General features: G+C 36.6%; 1 protein-coding gene across 2 annotated transcripts; it reads left to right on the top strand.

The window, feature by feature from the left end:
- Positions 1-341: 341 nt before the first annotated feature.
- On the top strand, positions 342-23,512 carry LOC113045728 (M-protein, striated muscle-like). Of its 2 annotated transcripts, XM_026206330.1 has the most exons (38): positions 342-499; positions 1,184-1,382; positions 3,893-4,015; positions 4,145-4,322; positions 4,509-4,666; positions 4,751-4,843; positions 5,043-5,131; positions 5,688-5,723; positions 5,903-6,064; positions 6,214-6,375; positions 7,554-7,695; positions 7,769-7,968; positions 8,270-8,326; positions 9,160-9,284; positions 9,361-9,544; positions 10,205-10,379; positions 10,522-10,643; positions 13,985-14,181; positions 14,333-14,459; positions 15,151-15,326; positions 15,559-15,673; positions 15,782-15,938; positions 16,116-16,222; positions 16,470-16,514; positions 16,623-16,759; positions 16,868-17,012; positions 17,828-17,887; positions 17,969-18,036; positions 18,143-18,268; positions 19,210-19,281; positions 19,524-19,611; positions 20,214-20,252; positions 20,389-20,494; positions 20,693-20,856; positions 20,988-21,024; positions 21,272-21,294; positions 21,547-21,602; positions 21,694-23,512. In XM_026206330.1, exons 2-38 carry the CDS (start codon positions 1,237-1,239, stop codon positions 21,952-21,954), a joined length of 4,458 nt encoding a protein of 1,485 aa, XP_026062115.1. In that variant the 5' UTR covers positions 342-499; positions 1,184-1,236; the 3' UTR covers positions 21,955-23,512. The 2 variants fall into 2 exon arrangements, with proteins under 2 accessions (XP_026062115.1, XP_026062116.1); XM_026206331.1 differs by lacking the exon at positions 19,210-19,281 and having other exon boundaries at positions 343-499.
- Positions 23,513-23,655: the final 143 nt, after the last annotated feature.

Genomic DNA, 23,655 nt, shown 5'->3' with positions numbered 1-23,655 from the left:
TTAGTTTCGAGCCTGTAATTTTAATTGTGATTATTTTGGGACTTTCGTTTGCTGGGAAAATATGATATTGTGGTAAAACAGCAAATTAAAATTGTTTGATAAAATGTTTAAGATAAAAAAAAAACTATATCATACTCAATCACTTATGTTCTACTAGATTTAATGACTACTTGCGACGCGAGGCCTATAAAAGCAGTCTTGTGGTAAATGTTACTTTGCTTTCCTGGTCTAATTGTGTTTATAAATTGAATTACGCGCGTTCCCAGAGTTAACATGTTAAAACTCCCTGCCCCCTAGTCAGGGTCTATATTTAACAGACCTAGTGGCCATACAAGGTCGTGGCTTGACGCTACAATCTGCAGAGTGGCAGCATTATTTTTGTTCAGTGAAGTCCCGTCCTGTCGGCTGCCCCATACCCGCCGCTGTGCCTGGATTTTCACTGGCTTCTCGTTTTTTGGAGTTTGCCCCTTCTTCTTTTTGCAAAAGCAACTTTGACTTGGTAAGTGAATTTGGTTTTCTAATTGTCCATAGGCCTGGCCCAAATATAGGAAGTAGGCTAATGTGTTAAAGTCATCCAATCGTCTGTAACAACTTAATCTAAATGTATGAATTAGTTATCACCACAACATACAAAAATAGTTGGTCATATGATTGTATGGTGTCTGACATTATACTTGAAATACTAGGAACGTTTTTGTAGGACTTTTTTTATTTTTGCTTTTTTGATATTAAGTCGATTTTAATTTGAACAAGAATGTGTCTGCTGCTATTTTTGGAACTGTAAACAAAGATACATAGACAAATGTCTTGGATAGCTTATGTGTGTTGGCCCATACAGTGTTTCTGAAAAATAATAGTGGATTTAACAATCTCAGAAAAAAAAAAAACTTTTTAGGTTATTAGGTTAAGCTATTTAGGTGTACATCTTTTGGTTGGGACAGTACCCTTAAAGGAACATCAATATACCTTTTTACCACTAAAGATGCAGAGTAGTACCTTAAGGGTATTACTACACTAAGGTACAAAGATCTCCCTTTAAGGTTACTGCCCCAGTGACAAGCTGCTATACCCTCTAAGGCTTTTTTTGTCTGACAGTGATTCATGAGTAAAATTGTGTTTGGAGTCAGGTGTTTTTTTTTTTTTTGTGCATTTGAATTAACATTCATTGGGAATTGTACTTGAGACTGCAAGCAGAGAGCGAAAGGGTCCTTGGGCCAATCTAAAAAGCACCTCAGGATGTCAAAATCCTTAAAACTACAAAAGGAACAGCAGCAACGGGACCTTGAGACACGCTATGAGAGCAGCTACCACCAAGGCTCCCTATCATCTGTTAACCGCCAGTCTTATGCTGCATATGTGAGCAGCAGCAGCAGCAGCCATGGGTAAGAGGACATAGGGGACATTCTCCCTGTGCTCATGCTGCCCTGAAGAATGGCCCCTGTACAGCAACTCCCTCACAAGCACTGCTTTTTAGCTACCAGTGCTTTTATAACACATTCCATGCTGCTTACTTGAAAATGTGTGCATCATATGAAGTGCCTACATCATAACCCTTTCATTATAACCTTATGATGTTTTTTTGCTTTGAAACAAACCAGCAAAATACCTCTAAAAATCTGTCGTTCTTGTGTTGGAAATTACATGCAGAGATAGATTTTACCTACACTATCAGCTCACTTTGTTTACACTATAAATAGTTTGTAATAATGTGATTTATCTCTTGGCTAGTCGATTTGGTTTCAAAACTTATAACTTTTCCTTTTTTTTTTTTATCCTCATGGAGAACATGCATGGAAACAAATACTTGAAAAAAAAAAATAATAATCCAGCTGAGTGTGCTGTGGCTGTCTTGCTTTCTTGATGCTCATAGTCATTGGAACTATATTTATAAATGTATAGCTCAGAATCTTTTGTTATAGAGGAACATATGTGCTGTTGAGGATTCCATGATGCCACGACCCTGTGGCTGGAAGAATTTGAGCCTCTGTGGGAGTGAGCCAAAGTTATTAATGGTCTGAGAGATTATTTATGGTCACTGAAACTTGAAATCAGAGCAGTTGAGCTGGGCTGTAACTGTACATGAACTGTATATAACTTTGCTGCTTGAGGTGGCTTAATGGGATAATTCATGCAAAAATGATAATTCTGTCATTTACTCAACCTTGTTTCGTTACAAGCCTTTTTTTTTGGGGGGGGGCATAAAAGAAGACATTTTGAGTTTGGTTCCCAACCATCTTTAAAATGTCTTCTTTTGTGTTCCACAGAAGAAAGTAAGTTATACAGGTTTGTAACGATAATGCAAAACGATGAAACCATTTTTTTTATTTTAAGCTATTTGTTTAAAGGGTTAGTTCACCCAAAAATGAAAATTCTATCATTATAACTCACCTTCATGTTGTACTAAGACCTTAGTTCATCTTTGGAACACCAGATTAATTTTTGATGAAATCCGGGAGCTTTTTGACTCTGTCTATACAGCAACTCAACTTAAACTTTCAAGGCCCACACTTTCAAGGCCCACAAAGTAAGGACATTGTTAAAATAGTCAGAACACTTTAGAATGCTGTCTGTGTCAGCAGCCCCACACGCATGCGTTGTGATACTACCACGACTGCGTGTTCAAGGCGGACATGGAAAATAAAAAAAATTGTTGAATTTTTGCACACAAAAAATATGCTCGTAGCGTCATTAAATTCTGGTTGAACCAACGATTACATATTAACTACTTTAACGATGTAAGAAAGCTCTTGGATTTCCACTAAAATGTTTTAATTTTGTGTTCTGAAGATGAATGAAGGTCTTGTGGGTCTGGAACAACATGAGGGTGAGGAATTTATTTCAGAATTTTAATTTTAGGGGGAACTATCCCTTTAAGGTAGAACAGTATTTGAGCTCCCAGAAGAATCAGAATTATTCAAATTATTTGCCAGTCAGGACAGTTTATTAGTGTTTCAGATAGTTGTTATTTATGCAGAAATTGCCACATGCATGCTTTCAATATAGCAAACCAAACACTTAAATGGTCCATTTAAAATTTTACAGTTGTAAAATAGGTTCCTGACAGCAATTTTGAATAGTTCTGAAAGTATTTAAATATTTCTGGCCTTAATTATTATAAAGCCTATAGTTGTTCGAGAGAACAAATTGCAAAATTTACAAATTTTATTATTGTATTTCTTATGAAACAATCCACAGATGGCTTGGAAGCTGCTGTAATCCTAAAATATTTTGTAACAGTGTCAGAGATAAAAGGATCAGCCTCTCAAACAGCAGACAGAGCTCTATGTTTTATCTATAAATCATTCCAAAGCCCATAATGCCGGTGGCAGTTGTGAGTGACTGTCAGGATCATATGCATACTAAATGGTTTATCTCTGGCATTTCAAGTAATGTTTGTTTCCAGCTGGTCATGATCTTTCATGATCGCAATTAGCAAAATGTGCATTAAAAGAAAAAAATATGTAATAGTTGAATATTTTTTGGTGTGCTAATGAGGAACATTGTAACAAGGATGATGTGCGCGCACACAGTAATAATATCCTGGAGTAGTGGATATTGATTTAATTGCTTTTTCTAAAGTGCTGCTTATTTGAGGCTTTTTCATTTATTTTTTAATAAATGCTTAATATAGTGGATGCCTCTGCTAATATTACTTTCCACTAACACACCAAGACTGACTTTCAGGTGACTCCGTCCCATCCTATTCCATTAACCCCACTGAAATATAGAACCTTTTGTTCCATTAGCATTAGGATTTAAGGAAAATATATATATAAATGCAACTGACATTTTATGATGGAATAGTATTTTCAGCCATGTACAAAATCTTTGATGCATTTTGTCTAATCCAGCTTTGTGTTTGTTGGTGTGGTTGATGTTCACTGTCATTTAGACACAAGATCTCAAAGAAGGAGAAGAAACTGAGCACTCTCTCTAAGAAAGAAAAGCGCTCGTACCTGGCTGTGGACAAAGAAGAAGAGGTCATAGGATACATTGTGCCAGTCTTCAGAAGCAGGTGACTGCATGGTTTGAATAATTTTCTTTTTTGTAAAACTGTACGTCTAGGCTAACATGGATCTCATATGTCAAACAGTATTAGTCAATATTGGGTCAGGCTGCTCATTCACTTAATCTTTTCCTTTAGTCATTTGGCTACCCAGGATCTGATGGAGACTCAGGAGGAGGTGAAGGAGGAGGGTGTGGGGTATGTCGTCATGAGGAACCTGTTCTCCAGGGAGACCGACTTCAAGATGAGAACTGTGAAGAAGTCCAGAGAGACCAGTTTGAGAGAGTCTGCTGAACGCCTGGCTCTCAGCAGGAAGGTTTGACCTAAAATGTTTAACAAAGATGCTTATATAAAACATTGTGCCTTTTTAACTGTTAAAAGACTTTTTAATTTTCTACAGGCTTACTGTAGAAGTTAGTCAGACTAACTATTCCAGCAGTGTCCGTATTTGAATGATTGTTTTATCTTGGGGTCCTAATTTATGTTGTTTTTTTTACACAAGATGCATGAGAAAGAAGAATTCCAAAAGAAGATGAATCCGGACAGTTTGACTCACCCCCCAGAGTTCATCGTGAAACCACGTGGCCAGACTGTGTGGGAGGGGAAGAGTGTGACCCTGCACTGCACGGTGGCTGGATGGCCCAAACCCCGCGTGGCCTGGTCAGAAACACTTCAATTCCAGCAGAACTGGATAGAAATAACCATTAAACGCATTAACTCTATTCTGTTTCCCTAACTTTTCAGGTACAAAAACAATGTTTTGATTGATGCTAAGTCTCACCCTGAGAAATACGTCACAGAAAGCCAATACAACATGCATTCTCTGGAAATCAAGAAGTAAAGAACATTTTTATTTGTTCAATCATTTTTGCGCAAGTGATTCTTTATTATATTGCACTTAATGCATGGGATGATTTCATTTCATAGTAATATCAGATGCATGAAAAAGATCAACATTAATGGCATAACTGTTATTTTTGATTCTCAATTATATATTATATTGAAATGATATTTAAATAATTCTTGCTGGTTGCAGTTGTAGTTTTAGCGACACTGCTGAGTACCGAATCTCTGCACTTAACGTGAAGGGAGAAAGTTCTGCGTTTGCCCCTGTCATTATTAAAAGTGAGTACTTCACTTATTTCAATGGATTTTTGAATAATGTTTTAAATGTGCTCCAAATCAAACTGTGTATTGATGATGGCTCAGATCTGGCCTTCAAAAATAAAAAGCAAATCATGAAGATTGGATTGAACATATTTTATTAACCTGAATACTATATATTTTTAGTTAATGAAGTCATCTGCAGCACAGGCACAAGTTGTACTCGTATTCTTCTGAATGTAGACCCTGTGCTTATGCTTGAGTGTAAGTCACTCTGCTCTGGTTTTCAGCTGCTGTCCTCTTGACGTTCTATTTTAAGGCTCTTACAGCACTTCAGTTTGCCTTGTGTTATTCTAGAGCATCTTTCCACTGCCTCTGCACAGGCTAATGCTACGAATGTCTTGACTGGGTCTTTATTATTTAATGTTGTTTGCTGTATCAATCACATACACCAAGGTCAACCAGAATATTTCAAGAGAAGCCGTTGGTTCTGTTGGCATTCCACCATGCAGTTATGTAGTTTCATTATACATTTTTCACTTAAAGTGCTAAACTAAAGTGCATTTTCGCTCTGAAGGATTCAAAGAAGGTGAAGAAGTGACTGAAAGGCCCCGTAAGTTTTCTATACCATATAATTCTCTTTTATGATAAAATCTGTACTCCTATAAACTGTTTATATAAGTACAAATGAAATGTTTTGGTCTTTAGATTCTACACCTCATTTATAATCATTTGAATGTGTATAATATAAATAATTTGACCTTTAAGCTGTTTCTATTCATATTTGCTCAGATGGTTTCAGCCCTGAATATGGTGTGACCTTCAACACTACCATCATTGACAAGTTTGACGTTTCTTTTGGCCGTGAGGGAGAGACCATGAGTTTGGGCTGTACAGTCATTGTCTACCCCACTGTGAAACGCTACCAGCCAGAGATAGTGTGGTACAGAAATGGTATGTATGAATGCTAAGTGCATTTTAAAATGTTACTTGCAATTAGAAGTCCCCATCTCCTAACCATTGTCCTCCTATGTGCTCTATATATGCAGGAGCTATTAATTAAAGCACAGTTTACAGTCTATAATGATCCCTTTTTTTATTAGGTGTCGCCTTGTCACCTTCTAAGTGGGTGCAAATGCACTGGAGTGGTGAGCGAGCCACTTTGACTCTTGTGCATCTGAACAAAGAAGATGAGGGTCTCTACACTCTGCGTGTCAACACCAAGTCAGGCTTCGACACCCACTCTGCCTATGTGTTTGTCAGAGGTGAGACCTGTCTGAATGCTTCTGCTGAGTACTCATAATTCAAGGGGAAATGTTATATTGTCCTTGCACAAGCTGTGTGTGCTGTATCTTTAAGAGTTACCACATGTATTAGGTTTCTCTCTGGGAATGCTGCTTCTATCTTTGGTTGACGGCACTAAAGGCAGCAAGCGTGAAGTACAAGTTACACTACCATTTAAAAGTTTGGGGTCAGTAACTTTTTTTTTAAATAAATTAATACATTTATTCAGCAAGGTTGCATCAGATTGATCAAAAGTGACATTAAAGACAATTGAAAAAAAGATTTCTATTTCAAATAATTGCTGTTTTTGTGCTTTATATATGAAAAAAGTATCCTGGTTTCCACGAAAAGAATATTAAGATAAAAATATGAAATCAAATCAGCATTATTAGAATGATTTCTGAAGGATCATGTGACACTAAAGACTGAAGTAGTGACTGCTGAAAATTCAGCTTTGCTATCACAGGAATATATAAAAAAGGAAGTAATATATAATTGTATTTAATAATATTTCATAATATTATTGTTTTATTGTATTTTTCGTCAAATAAATGCAATAAATTAGCATAAGCGACTTTTTTTTCAAACATTACAAATTGTACTGACCCCAAAAGTCTACAATTTCATTGTCTACATTTTAATAAGATGTTAATATTTCAGAGTTTTATTTATTTATACAGTGCAAAAACTGCTTTAAACGCAAAGGATGGTGTTAATAGAAGTTAATTGATAAATAAAATCTATTTATGACATTATTTTTGACAGCATCCTAATTTTACAGCTTTTATACACAAGTGCCAGAAACTTTTAACAGTGCTGTAGCTTTGCATGGGGGTTTCTTGAAACATTCTTGGAGACGTTGCCACAGTTCTTCTGGATTGAAGTTTATTGAAATCAAGTTTGATTCATTTTATTAGATTTTTGGCTTGTTGTAGGCTCGTGAATGGTACAAAATAAATGGTTTTAGAAAGTATTTATTTTTGACATCATCTTATAAACCCTTGAGGCTTACATGATGAGATCGTTAAAACACTTTCTATGTTAAGAGAGCTGAAATTAGCTAGCTGCGTTCCCAGAGCGGAGACGTTGTCGTGTATCTTACTTTGCCATAATTAGATGTGACAGCAGGGCGCAAATCAAGCTGATTTGTGTGTATCAGATGCTGATGTGGAGGAGGAGGGGGTTCCTGTTGCTCCTCTTGATGTGCGTTGTCATGATGCTAATAAAGACTATGTGGTTGTTACCTGGAAGCAGCCAGCAGTGGAGGGCAGCAGTTCCATCATTGGCTACTTCATTGACAGGTGAGTTATATGCCATCAGCAATGAGACCATAGAGCTCGCATCAGTGCTTATCGTTTACATATTTCTGTACAGGTTGGAGGTGGGCACTCATCATTGGACCCAGTGTAATGACACTCCAGTGAAGTATGCCCGTTTTCCTGTCACTGGGCTTAATGAGGGCCGCTCCTACACCTTTAGGGTCCGAGCCCTCAACCACTCTGGTGTGAGCCGCCCGTCCCGGGCATCTGACCCTGTAGTTGCCATGGATCCATCGGACCGTGCCCGCCTTAGAGGTGAAGGATATATGAATAAAGACTAAAGAACAAAGAATTCAAACTGAAGAACAAGGCCAATCAGTTTTGCAGATTTTAATCATTTAGCAGACGCTTTTAAACAAAGCGACTTACAAATGAGAACAATAGAAGCAATCAGATCAACGAGACAGAGAACAGTATACAAGTGCCATGACAAGTCACAGTTAGTCTAGCACAGTACACAAAGCTAGGATTTTTTTTAATTTTTTAATAGAAGTAGAATAGAATAGGCAAGTTCTAGTATTTTAAGAATAAGTATGTGTTTTGTATTTTTTCACAGCTGGTCCGTCGGCTCCATGGACTGGAATGATCAAATTCACTGAGGAAGACCCCACAGGTAAAATAATACACTAACTTGATAATAGTTTTTCATAATTTTGTCTACACTACTGTTCAAAAGTTTTGTTCAAAGATTTGTAAGATATTTTTGTTTATTAATTACGTTTTTAGAAGAAGTCTCTTATGCTCTACAAGGCTGCATTAATACATTAAAACAGTAAATTTTTTAATTATAATTAATATTTTTTAAATAACTGTTTTCCATTTGTGAATATATTTTAAAATGCAATTAATTCCTGTGATGACAAAGCTGAATTTTCAGCATCATTAATCCAGTGTTCAGTGTCATAAAATAATTATAATATGCTGATTTGGTGCTCAAGAAACATTTCTTGTTGTTATCACAGTTGTAAGGTTTAATATTTCTGTCAAAACTACATTTTCTTCAGAATTCTTAAAAACAGGATTATTTGTTCAAAGAACAATTAATATTATTTATTTTAAATGGAAATCTTTTGTAACACTTTTAATATCTTTACATGACTTCACTTTTGACCAATTTAATCCTTGAATAAAAGTAAAAAATATATATATATATATATATATATAATTATTATTTTTTTCTACTTACTGACCTCAAACTTTTGAACAGTGGTAGGAATTAATTAAATGAAATAAATTACAGAAAATTCCTCAAGTAAATCTAGGCATTGCAGCATTACAATGGACATTATAAAAATGGATATTCATATATAGATTTTCTTGCATTTGACAGTTTTATTCAATCATTAACTAAAGATTGACTTGAAGTTAAGTGACAAATGACAGCAAAGACAATGGAAATGTAAAAAGAGTGGGGAAATAATGTGTGGAGATCACTGTCTCTTTCAGTGGGGGTGGTTCCTGGTCCATCTACTGACCTGGCTGTCACTGAGGCGACTAAGAGTTACGTGGTACTGAGCTGGAAGCCACCCCTCCAGAGAGGACATGAGGGTGTCATGTATTATGTGGAGAAGGTGAGGCAGAATGTGCAATATAAAGTATTTAATTTTTACTTTAAAATGAGTCTTGAACTATCAAATGTGTTCCCAGTGCTTGGTGGGTACAGATACATGGCAGAGGGTGAACACCGGGATGCCAGTGAAGTCCCCTCGCTTTGCCCTGTTCGACCTTGCTGAGGGCAAATCCTACAGCTTCCGTGTCCGTAGCTGCAACTCTGCTGGAGTTGGAGAGCCGTCGGAAGAAACTGGGGCGACTACTGTGGGAGACAGACTGGGTGAGTATTAGCACTTGACACAAAAAAGAAAATGAGTTTGTGACACATGTTCTGAATTGCACGATAGAGCGAATGTTTCAAGACTGCTGTGACAAGTGCCTCAAAGGGGTTCTAATCCTACATGGCATGAATTTGGGATGAGACCAGCAGTATCAGTTCAGAAAAGTACCCTTCAAAAGTTGGGGTCAGTAATGTATTATTAATGCTTTCATTCCAGCACGGTCACATTAAAATGATCAAAAGTGTCAGTAGAGACATTTATCACGTTACAAAATATTTTTCTATTACTCCCAAACTTTCTATTCAAAGTATCCTGAAAAAAATGTATCATCTTTTCCACAAAAATATGAAGGAGCACAACTGTATTTAACATTGATAATAATAATGAATGTTATTTGAGCACCAAATCAGCATATTAGAATGATTTCTGAAGGACCATGTGACACTGAAGGCTAAGTAAAAAATAGAGCAACTTTAAAAAATGTAAATCTTACTGACCCCAGACTTTTGAGTGCTAGTGTATGTCTAGAGAACGGTTTTGTTTCATAATTACAAAAAAGTTTTTCATGATAGGCATGATCTTGTAAATGTGAGTGAGAATAGCTTGACTGGAAATCTATGAACCCCATTCTTTGTCTTTTATTTTTTTATATGTTTTAGACCTGCCCTCTGTCCCAGGGCCTGTTATTCCCATCAGAAACACTGACACGTCTGTAGTTGTGTGCTGGGGGGCATCTAAGGAGGTTAAGAATCTGGTGGGCTATTACATCGAGGTCAGCGTCAGTGGCAGTGGCGTTTGGGTTCCCTGCAACAACAAGCCAGTCAAAGGCACTAGGTATGTCAATCAGGTGACCTGAGACAGAAAACTGCTATAAATGTGCATTGTTATTAAAACTACAGATATTTTTCTAATGAATTACAATAAAGCAGTTTCTATAGATATTTATAGCAAGCATAACTTGTGTTCTGGTGTGCAGGTTTGTGTGCCATGGGCTGAACACTATGGACAAATGCGTGTTTAGGGTGAAGGCTGTGAACGCTGCAGGATACAGTGGAAGCAGTGCCGAATCTGAGGCCTGCATTGTACAAGCAAGCATTGGTGAGTATTGACTACAGCAGAAGTCTTGAAATTTTTTCATGGCAAGGAACACATATAGAGACTGAACAGGTATAACAAACAAGTAGCGTGGCCGGTAATTTACATGCATAAAAAAAGTTAAATTACCCGTATTTTCCGGACTATAAGTCGCACTTTTTTTCATAGTTTGCCTGGTCCTGCGACTTCTAGTCAGGTGAAACTTATTTATCAAAATTAGTTTGACATGAACCGAGAGAAATGAACCAAGAGAAAACATTACCGTCTACAGCCGCGAGAGGGCGCTCTAGCATCTCTGGCAGCATAGAGCGCCCTCTGGCGGCTGTAGACGGTAATGTTTTCTCTTGGTTCTTGGTTCTTAATGAATGCGACTTATAGTCCAGTGCGACTTATATATGTTTTTTTATATGACGTATTCTTGGACTGATGCGACTTATATTCAGGTGCGACTTATGGTCCGAAAAATACAGTAGTCATTATATTCTCTTTTTTATCTGAGAGGCACAATGAAATATTTTTCTGAATTGTAGCTTTTGTTCAAATGAAAAGGGTAGTTCACCCAAAAATGAAAATTCTGTCAACATTTACTCACTGTCTACTTGTTCCAGACCTGTATTAGTTTAAAAAGAAGATATTTTGAAGAATGTTGGTGAACAAACAATTGACTGTAGCCATTGACTTCCATAGTACTTTTATTCATTTCATTTGAATTGTTGGGTTGCCAACATTCTTCAAAGTAACGTTTGTGTTCCGCAGAAGACAGAAACTCATACAGGTTTGGTACAACTTGAGGGTGAGCAAATGATGAGAGAAGTGTTGTTTTTTTTTTTTTGTGAACTTTCCCTTTAATTTGAACCATGTGTGTAAGGGATCCAGTGTGTAGATTTCATGTTGTCTATTGTAGCTTAGGTAACGAAACCATTAAAAAACATTTCATATCCTTGATTCATTCTTTCCCTAATGTATGCCAGCACTTAGAACCATACTGTCCTTGACTAGTACAAAACCGTCCTCCGTATTCCTCTATATGTTCATTACCATCTCACTTAGCTTTCAGTGCCATTGGAATAGTCACTATTATACTGTATATAATGGCTGTGCTATATAAACTTTGCATACCACCAAGCTAAAAATACAAAGCCTGCATGCTGCATGAACACTTTTTTAAAGCGATTCCTGCCTCTGCATGCCCTGCCCTGCTATCAGAACTCCTTTAATTCCCTTAGAAACACACAGTCATTACCTGAGTGTATCTTGCGTGACACAAACATCCAGGTACTAAGATTAACAAAGCAGCCATGTGAAAGAGACAATAGGGGTATCTCGTTAACTATTCCAGACAGCTACAAGCACGTTGACTGAAAATCAGACCGTGTGCCTCTGTGTTGTCACGCAGGTGTGTCTGTGCTGTGTGTGTGTGTGTTTGCTGAATAACTGCAGGGTGTGTAATGCAAACCTATGCATGAGCCGGAAGGGTGGTAGAACAAGCTGAGCAAAGGTCATCCTTCATCCTGAGCACAGTGAGTATAGACCTGTTCAGACTGTGACAAAGCATCATTATGCTGTGTATCATTGTGTATCATTATGCGTCATTGACAGGTGGATGAATCTTGGTCACAATGTTACATAATTGTAATTTTCTGCTCTAAAGGACAAAAGGGATTTTTATTTGAAATTTGAACAAATGTTATCAGTAGTTTATAGAATACAGCTACAAATTTCATATTATTCAAACACATACCTAGAAATAATAGATCGAGAAATAAATATATATATATATATACAGTGTGTGTGTGTGTATATGTATATATCATATAATATATATATTAGTGGTGGGCATATATAATTTTTTTTTAATCTAGGTTAATCTCACTGTAATCTTGGAATTAATCTAGATTAAAATGGCTCATTTGAATTCTGCCAAAGGCATTCAGAATATGTGTGCTACCTAAATAAAATAATGACTAAAATTAACGCTAAGTCTTTGAGAACGGGTTTCTCAAGACAGGTGGTGTATTAGACCAGGGGCTCATCTCCTGTTTCCAAAATGCATCACAAACTGCTTGAGAAAGCTGTAAACTAATTCCACATTTCACAAGGTGCAAACAACCTTACGCGTGTTTCACACATAATCCGTCTGCAGTGCATATGCGTTTCTTATTTTTTTACGTACCCATGTTAACGGATTCCAGTTTTCACGCGGTTGCGGCGATCATTTACGTACCGAGTAGTGGACTGCAAATGTGTCCTGTGTGAATGCACAATGAGCATGAGTCTGGGCTGCTTCAGCACCACATACGAAATGCACACGGACTACATTCGCACTGCAGATGGAGTATGTGTGAAAAACAGGAGTGCCTCTAGTAGAGGTTTCCATTGGGAAGCTTCTTTAGGAAAAAAATATTAAATTCCCTGAAGCAAATTCGGCGGCATCTACAGCTGCATCCATGTTAGCACGTCACGTTTGATGTGGTAATTTCACAGTAGGCATATACGAAGGTTAAAAGACTCATTCTCGCCCCCTACAGATTCGGCTAGGTATACATTCGCGCTAAAATATCAAGGTGAATGTTATCATAGCTCGCATAGACCCAGCTCCCAACCCAACTTTTAGAATAGATTAAAGGCGATATTTTTTTTTATCGCCCGATAAGAGTCTCACGTTAACGCCAATAACGGCCCACCACTAATATATATATGTATATGTATGTGTGTGTGTATTATGTAGCATTATTTTATATATGTGTGTGTGTGTGTGTATATATATATGTATTTATATATAAAATATATACTGTATTCAATTATGAAAAAGCAAAAAAATTACATATATTCAATAACAAATAATATTTTCGTATTTGTAAAAAAAAAATCTTGATTTTCTATTTCTATTTCCAATTTCTATTTTCTGCTATATCTGTGGTTAAATTTTACCTAGACATCATATATATATATATATATATATATATATATATATATATATATATATATATATATATATATATATATATATATATATATATATATATATATATATATATAACAGGATTTGTTATATAACAAGTGCTGCATGCTTAATGACTGTTTGTATGCAGAGTCTGAACAGCATGAAAATATTCTAAAATGTGTATTTTATTATTATTAAGTTGTTGTTATTATTATTTATTATTACAAACAAATAACATCTACATTTCAGGTCATCAGACTTTGATATGCTGATGTCCCACTATGAAGATACACAACAGATCTTGTGCTCCTTCACCGTTTACCATACCGTTTGGGTAACATGTAAAACAGCCCATGTTTGAATGTTTTGTTGGGCTAAACTAAGTCTTGTCTTTCTGCAGCCGTCCCAAGCCCTCCCACCGGTGTGACCCTGCAGGAGAGGGTCCGTGACTACATGGTGCTGGGCTGGCAAGCTCCTGCTAAGACTGGTGGAGCAGACATCAGAGGTTACTACCTGGACTACAGAACAGTGAAAGATGGAGTCACAAGCAAATGGCATGAAATTAACCTCCAGGCAATCACTGGCACATCTTATAAAGTAGGTCATAATATCACAGTGCTGGATTTATTTAGTTTAACAAAATGAAAAGCTTTCATAAAGTTAAGAATTCTGATCACATTCACAATGCGCCTGGTGCTGAATACTGATCTGAATAACTATTGTCCCTATTCCTGTCTCATTGACTTAGGTGACAGACCTGAAGGAAAATGTATTCTACCAGTTCCAGGTGCGTGCAGTCAATCGGGCTGGTATCAGTGAATCCTCCATACCCACTGTCCCCTTGGAGTGCAAGGAATGGACTGTGGCTGTTCCAGGTAAACCAGTCAGCATTTATGTCAGGCAATGAGATTTTTAGAGACTTACATCCTTGTTTCAATCCGTATATAGGAGAGATTATAATAGGGAGTAGAAAGACCACTCAGGAAAATGATCAAGGAGAAGAAATCATAGTGCTCAATATGATATATGAGCTACATGAGTGTAAATTGCCTTTTTGAGATTGTTTACTCTATAACAGTGGCTGCTAACTTTTTTTTGACTATAAGGCCACTTTTAATCCACAGCAGAATTGAAAGACTGATAACTTTTCCAGCCGTTTATTATTTAATAAATTAGGATTAAGAAACAAAAAAGGAATAAGGATACATATATATATATATATATATATATATATATTTATTTATTAGAGTTTGGCATAACTGAAAAAAAAAACTTTATCTTGAATTTTTTTTAATTAATTTATCACATTGATTTATTTCTTTATTTGTGCTTATTTTAATGCTTGTTTTTTTTTTCTCATTTAAAAAATAAATAAAATCTGTTAAAATTCCTAAGATTGAAAGAGGCTATACTGCCTATTGACTATTTAAGGTGCTGATTTGCCACTCAAGGGACTTGGATTCAATTTAGTCAGCAATAATCACAGGTTTATTTGTCCATTTTTACCTACGGTGATGCATCACAGGTATTTCTCTGTGTGCATTTTTACTTTTTTTACAAATTCAGGCCCTCCTCATGGCCTCCGTGTCCAGGAGGTGCGTAAAGACTCTATGGTACTTCTGTGGGAACCACCCACATTCAATGGCCGCAGTGCTGTGACTGGATATTATGTGGACTATAAGGAAGAGAATGGCAAATGGAGATGTGTCCAAGAGAGATCCACAAAAAATACTTACATGAAGGTAATAAATTTGTTTAGTCATTTATTTTTCACAGTATGTTTCAAGTTCTGTTTTTTGAAAGTAGACCGAACTGTTCCCATGGCTTAATTGCAAACCAATTTCCTAGAACTGGCTTCTGTTTTTAATGATGTTTTTAATGTTTCTTTATTTGTTTGTGTTGAAAAATTTAGTTGTTATTCAAAAAAGAGAATGAACAAAATGTCAGCGTGTTAGTTTTCTTTGTTTGATTAAGGTAACTGGTCTCCAAGAGGGTGTTTCCTACATGCTGCGCGTCCATGCTAAGAATCTGGCAGGTGTTGGTGGACCCTCAAAGGCAACTGATGCAATTTTGGCTGAGACTCGCCCTGGTGAGATTTTATTCTAGGACATGTATAGAGAGCTGTGTGGTAGAGGAAAACATCTGTCACTCTCCCCCTGCACTTCTAATTTGCTTACAACTGTTGGGTTCTCCTCAGGAACCAATGAGATTGTGGTGGATGTGGACGACGATGGTGTGATCTCGCTGATCTTTGAGTGCTCCGATCTTAAAGAGAACTCTCAGTTTGTGTGGTCTAAAAACTACGAGGCCTTCACTGACACTTCTCGTCTCACCATTCAGACTGCTGGGGGCAGGTAAGTTGACTTCTGAAATAATACAGTTATGAAGAGTTTCATTAACTTTCATGTTTTGCTGAGATTGACTGTTTTTATGTTTGAATACCCAATAACCTATATGTAAAGAAATACCTAGGTCTGCAAGTGATTTGTATGTATTACTGTTGACAGATCCATTAATTTCCCTTTATTTAGGTCCAGAGCTATCTTTAATGACCCATCGTTGGAAGACTTGGGCACTTACTCTTGTTTTGTGACTAACACTGATGGTGTCTCTGCCAGCTACACGCTCACTGAAGAAGGTGAGTCACTTTCCTTTAATCTGTGGTGATATTCCATCCCATTACATTTCTTTGAGTGACGCTCATGCTTAAGAAGGGAAAACATGAAGATCACTTCTTCTTAATGTCAACTGAGGGTACAGCAGCTGCTGATTCCTTTTCCATAAACAACAAACAAATGATTCCACACAACCAATAAATCATGTCAATAATAGTTTACATCTCGAAAGCTTAGTTGATTACATGCAATGTTGTTTACATTTTGTAGGACTTAAGCGCTTGTTGGACATCAGCCATGACCACCAGTTCCCCAGTAAGCGGTTTATCTAGACTTTTATATAGTATAGTAAATGTGCAAACTTTAATATGCATTTACCAGTCAGTAGGTTGTTATATGTTAATTGTGAGCAATTTTCTGCAGTTATTCCCTTCAAAAGTGAAATGGCCATTGAGCTGCAGGAGAAGGGCCGTGTGCGTTTCTGGGCCGAAGTTGGCAAGTTCACTTCTAACTGCCAAGTGGAGTATGTGTTCAATGACAATATCGTCCATGAAGGAAAGGTAAGTCATATCAGAACATTTTAGCTCCAGTGGACTTCACAAACTTAGATTAATTATCATGTAAACTTGGACAGCATACATTATGATGGTTTTTTTGGTCAAACTCAGAAGTACACGATGAACTTCAACAAAAACACCGGCATTATTGAGATGTTCATGGACTTACTGGAGGTTACTGATGAAGGAACCTTCACATTCAACCTTGTTGATGGCAAAGCAACTGGTCGCACCAGCTTAGTGCTTATTGGAGAAGGTGAGCTCATATCTTAATTTGTTTATTTTCTTTGTCACTTTAGTATTCCTACAGCTTAATGATACACACAGCTATAATGATATATATATACACACACACACACACACACAAACAGACACACAAACACACACACACACACACACACACACACACACACACACACACACACACACACACATATATATATATATATATATATATATATATATATATATATATATATATATATATATATATATATATATTTCAAATTCAGAGGTGTCCATAAGTCTGAAACCATTAGTTAAAATGGTTCTAATTCTTATTTTCATAATTGTTCTGTCACTCTGTCATTTTTCACTCATATCATTTTGAGTTAATTATTATTATTACTATTAAAAGCATAAGAATTTGAGTGAATTATTAGTGACATAGAAACAGAGACAGAGTTTTAACGTATATCTCATTTCTTTTACATCATAACTTTTGTTTGCTATTAAATTAATTTTAAATTAGATTTTAAATCCGAGATTTGGAGCCCACCATATATATTCATGTTCAACCCATTACTCAAACCAGTGAACCATTAGTGCATCCCACTAGTAAAGCAGCCTAACAGAGTTTTCTATCAGAATGTCCTTTAGAGGGCAGAAGAGTACCGTTTATATCTCCAAATCCAAATGAACTAGACATGGGGTGACAAGAAATGTGTTTTGTGATCTAGCTCTGGGGAATGCTTATGAATGGACTCTAAACATAATTCAAAACTTAAAATAAGCTGTATTCAGCTTGCTTTTTAATCACTTCCTTCTATTTTTAATAATGTTGTTTTGCAGAGTTTGCTGAGCTTCAAAAGAAATCTGAGTTTGAGAGAGCAGAGTGGGTCAGAAGGCAAGGTAAGCTGTCTTTACACTGTATTGTTTGTGCTAAATCACACTTTAGTTACTGATTGTCTAAAAATATTCTCCCACACACAGGTCCTCACTTTGTGGAGTATCTCAGTTTCGAGGTCACTCCAGAATGTGATGTGCATCTGAAATGCAAAGTAAGGCTCTAGGAATCAAAGATGGGAACATGAAACCATCTGTCAATGCCTCTGGTTGAAAAGTTACTTGTTAAAATCCCTTTTTCCATCTTTCTTTCTGCATTAGGTTGGAAACATCAAACCTGCCACTGAGATTGCCTGGTTTAAGGATGGAATTGAGATTGAAGAGGATGATGAGGATGCTAAGAAGATCAAAAAATCTGATGAAGTGTTGATCTTTGACATTGGCAAGGTCAGACTTGGTTGGGCAGTGATGAGGCTGTGTTCGAGCTGGGATTCCATCATCTGTATGATTATTATAATGAATGCATTTTTGCTGAATGCAGTATTTTACATATGCTACAGGCTTTGCTATGCAAAAAGCCACTCTCCTCTCTGACACACGGACTCATAAATGATGCGATATTTGCATAAATACTAAAAGAAACATATTCTTCAGTACTAAGGAGATGTTATTTATTTTTATTTTTTTATTATTATATCTCAAAAGCCTCCCTGAAAAGTAACCATATTTAAAATCAGCATGAAATGAAAATTTACTTTCTTAATACATTCTTCTGGTCTTATTGTGCATGATTCATCCATATATTTCAATGAAAAATGATCTTCGTAATCTTTTTTCCACATTTAATAACTCACTCTTCCTCCAAACATCACCTGTGTTGGGTAGAAAAGCTACCTAGGATTAAGCTTGTTTTAGGCTACTTTTTATGTAGTGCAACGTTTAAAAATTTTTGGCAATAGTTTAATATAATGAAGGATACAGCATTATACATTAAAAATACATTATTGAAGTAAAACAGCCCTTGAAGGAATGTGTAATTGCATATGCACCTGTGTTGGATTTTATCCATTATAATTATGGTTCTTCTGTGTGTGAACCTTGGTTTTTAAAGGAACCCATTTCCAGAATTCAGTCAGATTTGGATGGCAGCTTTGTGAAGTAATGCAAACTATCATATTATGTGCAATCTGACCTCCATTTTGTAATATTAATGGGTTATAAATATTGAAAGCCATCTAAGTTTGTCTGAATTCTACTACCAATAAGGTGCCAGTCCAGTTGGACTAAGAGAGGGGTGGATTTAACGCATGCTGCAGAAAAGGGGCAAACTCTCTTGCCACTCCAGTAGGGGGCGCTGGCATTAACTGCAATGTTTGTTTGATTCACAGCTTGTTATTAAGAGCGAAAAGGCACAACAGAAACAGAAACCCGCAACCGAAGAAAATCCAAGCAAGCCAAAAGTCTGGAGCTTTGATTTATAAGTTGCCATCAGTGTCGAAATGTTGTTTTTTGTGATGGTGCTGTCTTTTCCTCTCGTAGTCTGTTGGCCTGCAGCATCCTCCGCAGGAGAAAAGCTTGGCTTTTCGGTCTTTCCTGTTTCGTTTATTTAAATGTTGTTCAAAAAATGTTTTAACTTCTGATTCCTATTGATAAAAGTAGTGTCCAGTGTCTATGCCTCACTGTTCCCGCAACTGCCCAACAGATTTCAAAGAAAGATGCTGGAGTATATGAGGTTAAACTGAAAGATGAAAGAGGAAAGGACAAAACTTTGCTGAATCTGACAGATGCAGGTAGGAGCCACATTGCCAAGGGACCTGATCAAAATTCTGAATTTCAGGATAGGCATATTTTCATTTGAGATGGAATTTGCATCTCACATGATGTTGAATTGGAATTTGAATTGGAATGACAGCTTGTGGAATTGACTGATTTGCAATTCAAAGAAATTCAGCAAAGGCATACAACAGAATTTCATTAGCCCAGCACAGAAACAAACCCGGAAAAATGACTCCTTTAAGTGTTTTGCTTGTTTCACTCTATATGGAGTCTTATTTAAAGAACTTCTTTATAAGACTTATTATCTTATATTTAATTGTTAATTATAGAAATTTGTAACACACACATACATATTTAATATGAAATTTAGGCTTCATGTTGAAAAATCACTTTTATTCTTGGAATTTTTATGTCATTTAAATTCTGATTTTAAAAACAACTATCAGTTGTCTGATTTTAACAACTATCAGTTGTCTGATTTAAAAAAAAAAAACTATCAGTTGTTGCAGTATTACTATCAGTAATACTATCAACTATCAGTAAATGCATATTTAATTGTTTTGACTTTTTCCGATCCATAAGCTATTTGAATGTGATTTATTATCTATTTTTTCAGGTTATCAAGCAGTGATGAATGAAGTATTTAGAGTTATTGGTGAGTGTCATACCGTCAGTCCTTCGCCACTCAATGTTATTGAATGTACAGTAATATGATGCTCCATTAGCAATGTGCTCTCATGCACTCAAATCTGTCATGTGATTTTCATGCAGTTCTTTCTCTGTTCTTGTAGCCAATTCTTCAACCGAGCTCAAGGTTATGAGCACAGAACACGGAATCATTCTGTACTCATTCGTTGTGCACTATATTGAAGATCTCCGTGTTGGCTGGCTTCACAAGTAGGCATCCTGGCGCCCTTCTCTATCTATCAGTGTGTGTGTGGGCTGTTTTAATGTGACTTCAGTGTCACATTAGCCACATTGAAACTGTTTCAAACTGAATTTCTTCCCAAAACTATTCCAATCCAAAGCTCACTGTACTGTATCACCATGGCCAATGACCTTGTGTGTTGCCCCTTTGTTTCTAACTGGTTCCAGAGAATCAAAGGTCTCCCATTCAGACAGAGTGCAGTGTGGAGTCACCGGAGAACAGCTGTGGCTCAAAATTAACGAGCCCACCGAGAAAGATAAGGGCAAATATGCCATTGATATCTTCGATGGCAAAGGCAGCTTCAAGAGAGTTCTTGACCTGTCCGGACAAGGTAAGATCTCAGGTGTTCCAACCCACAATATATATATATATATATATATTTATAACTGCATATAAATACCTGGTATTACCTTTTATATTTTTCTATTTTAATTATTTATCCCCCATCATTCCATTATATAGTATGGGAGGAAGCATTTGAAGAATTCAAGAGGCTGAAGTAAGTTTAAACTAATGAAAAACGTCATATCTTATTAATGTGACAATGATTTGTTAATTTTCCACTTTTCTCTGGTCAAGACCTCCTTGTCAGAATAATCCTAAAATAGACCACCCATGAGCACGTCACAGTAGGCTTGCAGTGAAGCATTTCCTGATATTGAAAAGTTTGAGAAGCATGTATCACCTTTGGAGTCACTATTTAAAGACCTAAATAACAGAGTGTTTATCTGTCTTTCCTTCCTCAGGGCGGCAGCCATAGCAGAGAGAAGTAAGTGATTGTCTTTGCTGTTATTATTGTGCTCTGACAGTGTGTACATATTCGCATTGTCGTGGCATAAAAAAAAATCCAATTTGAATGTTTCAGTTGCAGAATTATTATTCTGTGTTCAGAAGGTGAAATTAAAATGCCTGAACAAACATTTCAGACTCATTTCTTTAGAGAGAACAGATATTGATTTGGTTCATCGCATATTAAAACTTCTTGAAGCTGCAGCTTATTAAATGGTTTGTGTATCTGTAGACCGTGCTCGTGTGGTGGGCGGCCTGCCCGATGTAGTCACCATTCAGGAGGGCAAGGTAATACAATCGAGCGTATATGTGCCTCATATTTCGTAAAGAGTATATTGATAATGTGATCTGACATTTTATCCCTCTTCATCCATTTAAGTCTCTCAACCTCACCGGCAACGTCTGGGGTGATCCAGTTCCCGAGGTCAGCTGGGTGAAGAATGATAAACCGCTGCTGCCTGACGATCACTACACGCTGAAGTTTGAGCACGGCAAGTTTGCCAGCATCACCATCGCTGCTGTTGCAACCATCGACTCGGGCAAATACGCCCTGCTGGTGAAGAACAAGTATGGCACTGAGGCGGCAGAGTTTACCATCAGTGTCTACATCCCAGAGGATGAAGCAGAGAAGAAGGAGTAAAGACACGCACAGAGGGAGAGAGGGAGTTATCATTTGACCAGTGTACCATCCAAAGCATTTGAATTCAAAGCATGCCCACCCACAGTGCAATATTGTGTGGTTTCCCCTTAAATAAACATTTAAATAAACATAATTTTCCCAATGTGAGCGATATTAGCTTCTAGGCTTTTCACACGATACTTAACCCAGGGTTTAAAGTCATAGATCATCCAAAAATTAAAGTTCTGTCATGATTTAAACACCTTCAAGGTGTTTGAAGAAAACATTCAGAAGAATGTTGGTAACCAGTTGATGGTAGCCATTGACTTCCATAGTATTTTTTTTTTTTTTTTTTACTGTCAACTCCAGTAGCCAGCGTTGACTGTTTGGTTTCAAACAGTGTGCGTGCCATGAGGAGGCCTGGCCCAGCCACTTTGGTCCTTGTGCCTCCCTCTAAGAATGCAAATGCCCCCCACCCCATAGTTTGTGTGGACTGGTGCCGAACCTGGTTATCAACATTCTTCAAAATATTTTTTTTTTCTTGGCTCACACTCATTCAACTATAGAACTACTTGAGAATTAGTACATGAGGACAGAATTGTAATTTTGAGGTGAAATATCCATTTAACATCTTTTTAATTCTGAGTTAAGAATATAATGCATTAAGCAGTGTTTCACATTTGTGACCCTGGACCATGAAATCAGTCATAAGGGTCAATTCTTTGAAAAAGAATAAAATAAGCTTTCCATTGATGTATGGTTTGTTAGGATACGACAATATTTGGCCCAGATACAACTATTTGAAAGTCTGGAATCTGAGGGTGCAAAAACAAATCTAAAATACTGAGTAAATTGCCCTAGCAATGAATATCACTAATAAAAGTTACATTTGAATATATTTACACAATTTTTAATGGAACATAATCCTTTCTTAATATCTCATGTTTTTCTGGCATAAAAGAAATAATAATTTTGACCCATCCAATGTGTTTTTGGCTATTGCTACAAATATATCCGTGCTACGTTAGAATGGCTTTGTGGTCCAGGGTCACTTTTGTCATTTTGAATTTGGGGAGAGAAGTTATGAAGCCCTACTGCCGTTCTGTGAAATGCTAATCCAGGCTAATTTATGAACTGTCTGGAAAAGTAAACATATCGAAGGTGTTAACCTTAAAATTGTGGTAGCATGGGGATTTCTAATGTTATAAGTCTCATAAAATATGGTAATTTATTGAAAAAGTTTGCAAAGCCCATTTAGCAACGGAAGATATGCATCTCATTGCTTTATGTAACTGCAGTGTACCTGCAGTTAATAATGACACTTGGGTATAACAATATTAACATGTTTTGAATTAAAAAGCTTTGGGTCTTGCTTTATTTGTAAGCATACATTAGAATGTATCTCTAATGTTGTCTCATTTTAATTTGAATTGGTGTAGTTTCCAGTGTCAATCTACTGCTTTGTGAAAAGAAATCTAGTTTAACAGTATAGACAACAGTATGTTAAAGGTTACTTAACCAATACTGTAATTTGGTAAATCCTTCCTGGGAAAAACAAATATATTTATGGATGATCTCATCTGTAGTTTTATGATTTATTGTTGTATGTCTGTCGAATCTTGCATTTTGTGTCTTTATATGTAAACATATAAACATAGTAAAGTCAGTTGGCACTGTTGCAAGGCAATTTAATCTGAGAAGGTTCTTGAGATAACATAGGAT

This window comes from Carassius auratus, chromosome 27 (genome assembly GCF_003368295.1).
Source record: "Carassius auratus strain Wakin chromosome 27, ASM336829v1, whole genome shotgun sequence".
Classification (NCBI taxonomy): domain Eukaryota; kingdom Metazoa; phylum Chordata; class Actinopteri; order Cypriniformes; family Cyprinidae; genus Carassius; species Carassius auratus.
This window is presented reverse-complemented; position numbering and strand designations above follow the sequence as displayed.

Excerpts from the sequence above, each read along its gene's own strand:
- LOC113045728 (XM_026206330.1), top strand. The coding sequence starts at position 1,237 with ATGTCAAAATCCTTAAAACTACAAAAGGAACAGCAGCAACGGGACCTT. Across the intron at positions 8,327-9,159 it reads CACTGAGGAAGACCCCACAG|TGGGGGTGGTTCCTGGTCCA; the intron begins GTAAAATAATAC and ends TGTCTCTTTCAG. Across the intron at positions 16,515-16,622 it reads CCATGACCACCAGTTCCCCA|TTATTCCCTTCAAAAGTGAA; the intron begins GTAAGCGGTTTA and ends AATTTTCTGCAG.